Below are 9,025 nucleotides of genomic sequence, written 5' to 3'. Positions count from 1 at the left end.
AAAGTAGAAATAAGAAAAAGTATAGAAATCCTATTTTCAATAATTAAAAAAGGAAAGAAAATTATAATTTGTATTGAAAATATTCAAAACAACCTGCTGTTCAACAAAAATGGAACACATCTACATGATTACAGTCTTACTATCTGAGGATTTATATATGATATAGCAAATATTACATTTTAATTAGATTAGGGATAATAATTCTCTCTTTTATACAAATCAGCAGAAATAGGCTCAGCTTAACATTTCCTTTCATAAGTGTTTTCACCCTAATTTATCACTTTTCAAAAATAAAATGGAGACAGAAGGGAGCCTATTTAAGACTATCCAGATTGGAATTAATTTTGTCATTTAAGTGCATTAGAAATTGGGAGCTAGACCCTAATGAGAGTTTTAAAGCATAGTCATGGACCACATCCCAAACTATTCAAATAATTTACTTTTCTGTTTTAGAGTAACATCAGTGATTAAAAACAAAGACTGATGTTGGGGTGGGAGTACATGAGTACATAGGAGTGATTTCAAGCCTGACAACTTCCTCCTATTATATATTTCCAATTATGCTAATCCTGAAGCTTCTGCAAGAATCCATTTTCCATTTCTGACTAATTTTCATCCTTTCTATATGTTATTTTTTATCAAGTTTTCAGAAATCTGCTCCTTGAATAGAAAATCATCTTCCTGTAGATATGTAGCCAAGAAGTGTTTGATTTTAACTTAATTTCACTGATGTTCATGTTTGGAAGGAAAGTACAATCTCTATAAAGGACAAATCAACTTGTATTTGTGTTTAGACCTTTGTAGTTTCATTTTATCAACTCTTTTTTTTTTTTTTTTTTTTTTTTTTAAATTTATTTATTTATACTGGGTACAGTCAGAAGCGCGGGAGGGTGAGAGAATTCACCAGAGCCAGAGCGGGGAGCAGAGCAGGCAGAAGTTTTCCTCTTTGGCCACCTGTTTTTTAATTTTTTAATTATTATTTTAATTTTTACTGTAATTGTTAATTTAGCTATTTCTTTCTTGGTTACTGAAGTTCCAATAAGGTGAAAACACTTAAACACTCTGCACCATTGCTTATTCAAAGAGCATTCAGTCAGAATGTTCTATTCAGACTATAAAACACGTCAAGGTGCCTCCTTGAGATTCTAAAACATTAGCATCGTGATGGATGGCGCGTGCTTTTTGCATTTAGCTCACTGTGCTTTTCTTTCTTGTCTTTTTATTCAGTGGAATGCTTGCCGATTTCTCCACAAACTTCTAAGGCTGAGACCCTGAGGAAGTCAGCTTGAGAATGCCTTCCGAACGCTGCCTCAGGTCAGCCCTGTGGACATGTCATTGGTTGGTATAGTGAGCTTTGAAACAGCCACACTGCACATTCTAGGATCCAGCACAGAGCAGAGGCTCACCCCTTTTGAAGGATTAAGTAAGAGTCAGAATGCGTGTGAGGTTAGTACAGTAGCACAAAGACTGTGATCGAATTCTAGTCAAATTGAGATATATTTCATGAGTCTTTGAATGATTCTACTTGTTATTTTTTTCTTATTTAGGATTCTAACCTCCCTCAAATAAAAGATATATTGCTATATAGGTAAATGACTTTAAAAAAGAAACAGAAAACTATACATATGTAGGAATATTGTCCTCTTTAAAGCAATCACTTTGGGGAGTGTGATAGATGGTCTCATATCATTTTCTCTCTTTTTTTAAATTTTTATTTATTTATTTATTTATACAAGATTGATTGATTGATTGATTGATACAAGCACTGGGTACAGTCAGAAGCGCTGGAGGGTGAGAGAATTCACCAGAGCCAGAGCGGGGAGCAGAGCAGGCAGAAGGACCGAAGTACACTGCTGAGGGGAGCAGCGGGCGGCAGGAGAGGTCTGCGCGCCATGCGGGACCCTCCTCCAATGGACGGGGAGCAGCCGGGGATCGAACCTGCGCTGCAGAGGCTGCGGGCAGCTTCGCAACCCAGCGCTCAACCGCTGCGCCACCGGGGAGGCCCAGTCTCATATCATTTTCTTTTAATGATTCATATATTTAATAGATATTTATTGAATTCTACTTGTGAAGAGAATCCAGCAGTAGAAAAAACTGATAAAGTTTCTACTCTCATCAAAGTCTATGGGAAAGCAGATATTAAAGATATCAGACCAGTAGCAATACAAATGGAGTTGTGAAAAGTAGCATAAGTGTTTCCTGGTTGAGAAAGCAGCCTCAGCAAAAACAATGAAGATATGCTCTTTTGGAAGTGATGGCTCACCCTCTCTGCCTCCACACTGTTGTTGGGTCCATTTCTCCTCACTCACTGAGCGTCTGGCACCTGGCTTACTTCTTCCTCATAAACCCTCACAACCTCCCTATGCCCTCAGTGTCCGCTTGTAGGACCCGTTCAACTTTGTAGCCTTGAATCTTCAATCTGCTTATCCCCAAAGACCTTCACTCAGCTACCCACTCCCACTGTCACTCCTTGGAGCTTGCATCCCCAGTAGTTGCTCTACTCTTACTGTTATTTCTCTCCTTCTAACTTGACTATATAGCTACCCCTACAGTTGTAACAACTTCATTGCAACATTCATTTACTGATCCTGCTACTTTCCATCAATCCAGCAACAACTTCCTTTCTCTTGTGATCACTTTTTTTTACAGTCATTCTTTTTTTTCACAGTCACTCTTTTTTTTTTAAAGTTTTATTTTATTTTATATATTTTTTACATCATTTTTCATTTTTGCGCAATGTATGCATTTTCATCTTGTGTTATAGTCCCCAGACAATTCCCACCCCCCTTGTTTTGATCCTACTCACTCCTCTCCCCTGCCCCCCAATCATTAGTGTGTCTCTGATTTATAGTTGCTTGTTGATTTTGATTGTGACTTTATTATAATTAGTATTTTTTCTGGTCCCTTATTTAGGTTTTCTTTTTTTTTTTTTTTTTTTTAAGAATTATTTATTGGGCCTCCCCAGTGGCGCAGTGGTTGAGCACTGGGTTTCGAGACTGCCTGCAGCCTCTGCAGCACCGGTTCGATCCCCGGCCACTGGGTGAGGGTCCCACGCGGTGCGCAGACCTCTCCTGCCGCCCGCTGCTCCCCTCAGCAGTGTACTTCATCAGTCTGCCTGCTCTGCTCTCCGCTCTGACTCTGGTGAATTCTCTCACCCTCCCACGCTTCTAACTGTACCCAGTGCTTGTATAAATAAATAAATATTTTTAAAAAATTATTTATTTAGGGCCTCCCCGGTGGCGCAGCAGTTGAGCGCTGGGTTGCGAAGCTGCGCGCGGCCTCTGCGGCGCCGGTTCAATCCCCGGCTGCTCCCCGGCCAACGGAGGAGGGTCCCACATGGCGCGCAGACCTCTCCTGCCGCCCGCTGCTCCCCTCAGCAGTGTACTTCGGTCCTTCTGCCTGCTCTGCTCCCCGCTCTGGCTCTGGTGGATTCTCTCACCCTCCCGCGCTTCTGACTGTACCCAGTGCATGTATAAACAAAACAAGCAAACAAACCAGCAAACAAATAAATAAAGCATGCCTCTATTAAAAAAAAAAAAAATTATTTATTTAATTATACAAAGACTGGGTACAGTCAGAAGTGCAGGAGGGTGAGAGAATTCACCAGAGCCAGAGCGGGGAACAGAACAGGCAGTCTGTAGAAATACACTGCTGAAGGGAGCAGCGGGCACGGCAGGAGAGGTCTGTGTGCCATGTGGGACCCTCCGGCGGCCGGGGATCGAACCGGTGCTGCAGAGGCTGCGGGCATCTTCGCAGCTCAGCGCTCAATCACTGTGCCACCAGGGGAGGCCCTTATTTGGGTTTTCTTAAGCATTTTCTCTTTTCCATTCATTTTTGATGCATTGCCTGACAAGACCTCAAACCAGGTGAGCCTAGCGATCTAAGTTTCCATGCCTGTATTGTCCAATAGAGATTGGTTCCACTAAATCTTTAGATTCAACAAGCAAAAAAAAAAAAAAAAAAAAAAAAAAATGCCCAGAGTTTTGGTATGTGTTTCTTGTCCATTTAGTTCCTCTTTTGCTATGTAAAGAGTAGTCCTTTAGCTGAGCCCAGCCCTGCTGTGTTTTGAATTCTTTTAGATGGTTGGTTGTCTCTTAACTGTTCTGGATACATAGCTGTGCTTGTGCAGTCTCTGTAATGCAGGTGAGTCAGATTTACACTTCTAGTTCAGGCTTCTTCTTGAGCTCCAGATCCATGTCTCAGAAAAGATAAACATCTACACTTGGGTGTCTTCTTTTTTTTTTGTGGGACCCTCGCCGGTGGCGGGGGATAGAACTGGCACTGCAGAGGCTGCGGACAGCCTCACAGCCCAGCGCTCAAGCGCTGTGCCACCAGGGGAGGCCCTCTACACTTGGGTGTCTTAAAGACAACTCATACTTAAGTGACCTACTCCGAATTCATCATTTACTTCTTCTGCAATTATTTTCCTCTCCCACTGATTTTCTATTCTGGCATATTAAGTTGGATAAACCAGAAACATCAGACTCTTCCTAGGGTCCTCCCTTCCATTTATCTCTATATCTAACCCATCACTGATACCGCTAAGTAGCTTTTTATTTTTTTTATTTTTTTATTTTTTTAAAGATTTATTTATTTATTTATACAAGATTGATTGATTGATTTATACAAGCACTGGGTACAGTCAGAAGCGCAGGAGGGTGAGAGAATTCACCAGAGCCAGAGCGGGGAGCAGAGCAGGCAGAAGGACCGAAGTACACTGCTGAGGGGAGCAGCGGGCGGCAGGAGAGGTCTGCGCGCCATGTGGGACCCTCCTCCGGTGGCCGGGGAGCAGCCGGGGATCGAACCGGCGCCGCAGAGGTGCGGGCAGCTTCTCAACCCAGCGCTCAACCTCTGTGCCACCGGGGAGGCCCCGCTAAGTAGCTTTTTAGACTGTTCGCCTTCCTGAAACTCTATCCCACGTTCCAGTGAAAGGGCCAACTCCATAACTCACCTGAACTGCATGCACAGCCCAGGCTAGCTTCAGTTTGGCTGAATTTCTCTGATTGCTCGTGGTATTGCATAGTACTGAGTGACCTTTTCTGTGACTTCCCCTTGCCCTTAGGATAAACTGAAGAGTGGGCGCCAGCCTCTGCTGCTCAGGTCACTCTTGCATCTTGTCCTTTCTGTCCTCAGGGTTCCAGTCATTAACATTCTGTAGACTCCATCTAAAGACCACCCTCCCTTCTGCCTTAGGATCACAGCACAGCCCATTTTGCACTGGTAACTTGTTCTCATCTCTCAGCTCACAGCTCAACTTTTTTAGAAAGGCCAGATAATTTGATTAATTGTAACTGCCTTGTTACAATTTTATGAGAACTATTAACTAGTTTGGTTTGTTTGCAGATTTATCTCCAGTACCTGGCACAATACCTGGAATAGGATGAATGTTTGTTGAGTGAATGAAGGAGAGAATGAAACAAAACTATTCATTTAAAATTAAGTTCCTTTTTCCTTCAGACATTTCATTGAGCATAATACCTTCCAGCTCCTTCCAAGTTGCCATGAATGGCATGAGTTTATCTTTTTTGATTGCTGAATAGTACTCCATTGTGTATATGTACCACATCTTCTTGATCCAGTCATCTATTTTTGGGTATTTGGGTTGTTTTCATATCTTAGCTATTGTAAATAGTGCTACAATAAACATAGGGATGCAGGTATCCCTTTGAATTAATGTTTTTGTGTTCTTTGGACAGATTCCTAGGAGTGGAAAAAGCAAATATTGTACAAAAATGAACAATGATGTAAAAAATACATATAAATAAATTAAAAAATAAATTAAATTAAGTTCCTTTCCTCATCATCTTCACTATTTCTTAATCATGTTATGTCTTCCTTGTTCACTATTTTGACCATTGCTATTATATGCTAGGATCCATTTTAAAGTACTTACAGATTTTAGTGAACTATAAAAATAAAATGAAGTTCCATTATTGTAATGTATAGCCTGTTCACTTAAGTAGGATTAAATAATATTGTTTTTAATTTTACAGAAATATCTGGGCTATGGAATTGAAGAGATTAGGGTACTTACTTGATAGCTTATTGACAGATTATGATCAGGTTTTTTTTTTTGCCTGTAATTTTATTGTCTAGTCTATTTGAGAAATGATGCCCTTTATGCCACTGGCTTATTTTTCTCTTTTAAGTTTGTGATTCCTTATTGGCAGTCTTGACTTTAAAGCATCTGCACATTTTCTGTATATCTAAATATTAATGTTGATATAGAAATTGATTTGAATTTTTAAATTTGAAATGCAGATGTTTAAAAACCAGATAGCTCTTTTGGAATCTACATCAAAAAAACTGACTGAATTTAGTCAAAATTTGCTCTATGAAAATGAGCTGGGGGGGGTTGTGATAAAAATTGTTAACTATGAACTTAAAGTAGTGATTTGCACTAAAGCAGTGCTTCACCATCAGTCAGTGTACTGTGTTATGAAAATCGTGCTCTGCATTTGATTTTTTTAGTTTTTGCCATCAGTACCAGAATGAAAGTTAAAGACTTAAAGTCATGAATAGTCCTGTTCTCTGAGACCTCATTTATTTATCTCCCTGGTATTGGATCCTGACATATGGCCAATGAAATGGTTGCTCCCTGGCATCACTAAAAAGCAATCTGCTGCGCAGGGAGTCTGAGGCTTCCTGTGCTGTTGTACCCTGCAGTGTGGGTCCTGTGAGACAGAGAAGCATGCTCACCAACAGCCTAATGGGGCGCCTGTAGAGTTCATGGGGAAAGAAGTGAAGGGACACTCCGCCCAAAAACCTTGCAGACTGTCCAATAGAACAATAATGCAAAACATGCATATGATTTTAAAAACTCATGTGGTCACATTTAAAAAACATAAAAAGAAACAGGTATAATGCAGTGTAACCATGTATTTTATATAACACAATATACCCAAACTATTATCATTTCAACAGGAATCAATATAAAAAATATTGACATATTTTGCATTCTTTTTTACACTACGTCTTTGACATCCACTATACATTTTACACTTACAGCACAGCACGTTTTGGACTACCCATGTTCAAGCATTTAGTAGCACACTCAGCTAGTGACAACTCTATTGAAGAGTGGAGTTCTAGGGGCTCTTCTAGAGTGAAGATATTAGGGATGCCTTGGCAAAACCCTATGTACTCACCTGTGAATTTTGAGATAGCAGCATTGCTTCCATGGAAAACCTCTTCAAATTTTAGGATGATCCTCAGATTTATGTACTCTTGGAAAATATGACTGCTATTTTATATTTTATTCAATAATTAGGAAGTTTTAAGATTATGTTTTTCTTTCTTTTTTGTTTCCCGCATAACAAAGGGACATTGCTCTTGGTTGGGAGGTTCAGTTGGTTCATTTGATATGTTATAGATGTCAAGGAAACTGTTGGCAAGTCTGTGTCTGCTTATAGATGTAGTATAGCATTGTCTTTAATTCACCTCCCTGGTTTATGATTACTGACTTAGTCAAATGGGCCGTAACCTTCCATCTGTGTTGTGTGGCCACACAGGCATGAACATTAAGAGGGATGAGGCTCTTTGCAGATTTACATCTGAGAGTTGAGTGGGATGTTACTTTTAAAATATAATAATGACTTGTTGATTAATAGACCTTTATTTCCTGCCAAATGTCGGGAGTATTTGTTTCTGCTTTTAAGGATTCCTAACATATTGGTTCCAAAATATTTGGAATCTTGTGCCAAGCTTTGCCTTAAATATTTAACATGTTGTTTTCTTTAAGCTTGAATATTTCAAGCCCAGCTGAATGATCCTGTGAAACCATGCAGCATTACAATTGTTTTAGAACTGCGCCCTTTGTTCTTTGCCAAATTTCAGTTTACAGCTGCTCTTTCCCTGGCAAGATTTATTCACTGTCAATAGATGTCTGAAATGCAAATACTGATTCAGTCTTAATAAGGACGTGAATTGTGGTGCTATATTTGGAAAATGAGTAAGGAAACATTTTAAGGCAATTATTTTAATATATTCTTCTGTTCCACTACAAGTAAAATTTCAAAATACATTTATTTAGCATTTAAGGTACATTAAAATGGGGAAAAGCTATGAGAGTTTGGAAATAAATTTTCTAAGGTTATAATAATTAAAATCCATTTTCTATTCTCCAACTTACCTTACTCATTGTGCAAAAATAACTTTTTGAAGCTTGATTTTAAATACATCTTATCACTCACTCATGTCACTATGTTGATATACCTTATTTTTGAAAGGCAACTTTGATTTTGAGATTAACTATGCATAATATAAATGTAAAATTAATAAGGACTTTGTGATTTTTACCCCCTCAAGCATAGATTTTTGAAATCTTTACAGAGTATCATTTTTTTTTTTTGTATCCTAAACAGGAAGATAATTACATTATCATGTTTTTGGTGATTCTCAAATTGCCTGATATTAGATCTTTGGTTTTCTTCTGTATAAAACAGAGATAATACCTCTCTCATAGCATTATAAGAAAGATTAAATGAATTAATAATTGTAAGCACCTAGGATTAATTCATGGGACAGTGTTTTGTATTTGTTACCTATATAAAAATGTCATTCTTTTAGGAAAGATTTTTTTAAAGACTATCCTAAAACTTTACTTCCCTGATATAAGTGCCTATTACAATTCTATTTCTTCATTTATTTGAGTGATGCTAACTAATATCCATTCTAGGCTTTGCATATATATATTTGTGTAAAAAAAGTTGTTTATGCCTCTGCATGCAGTTTTCAAGCACTGATTTTAAAAGTCTGCCTATTGCTACAGCCACTGAGTATTTGATGACAGTAACCACTTTAAAATGCTCTGCTGCATGTCAACTGAAAATAATCCTCCCACCTTCCCATGAAAACTTCCTATATCATTACCTCCTGTCAGGGTTTTTTTTTTTTTTTTTTCAATAGTTCTGACATTTCAGAAGTTCCCCAGTCAAAAAGTTCCAACAAAACTAACTGGCTGCACTATGGCATTTCATAGGAAGCATTTAGTTCACTTTAAGGTGGTGATTTGTGCTGAGCTGTA

The 9,025-nt window shown here is 38.7% G+C and overlaps 1 protein-coding gene across 7 annotated transcripts in view; it reads left to right on the top strand.

Moving 5' to 3' along the window:
* Nucleotides 1-1,291: 1,291 nt before the first annotated feature.
* The window catches only part of KLHL32 (kelch like family member 32), a gene marked incomplete at both ends in the record, with an annotated part of 142,699 nt that continues 134,965 nt past the window's right edge, over nt 1,292-9,025 (top strand). For all 7 annotated transcript variants that reach the window (XM_084229083.1, XM_084229082.1, XM_084229081.1 and 4 more), the window contains one exon: nt 1,292-1,314. In XM_084229083.1, coding sequence (XP_084085209.1) covers nt 1,292-1,314 — 23 coding nt within the window. The remainder of the gene's footprint in view (nt 1,315-9,025) is intronic.

This window comes from Talpa europaea (assembly GCF_964194135.1).
Source record: "Talpa europaea genome assembly, chromosome: 2".
Classification (NCBI taxonomy): domain Eukaryota; kingdom Metazoa; phylum Chordata; class Mammalia; order Eulipotyphla; family Talpidae; genus Talpa; species Talpa europaea.
The sequence above is the reverse complement of the archived record's forward strand: the minus strand, read 5'-3'. Positions and strand labels throughout refer to the sequence as shown.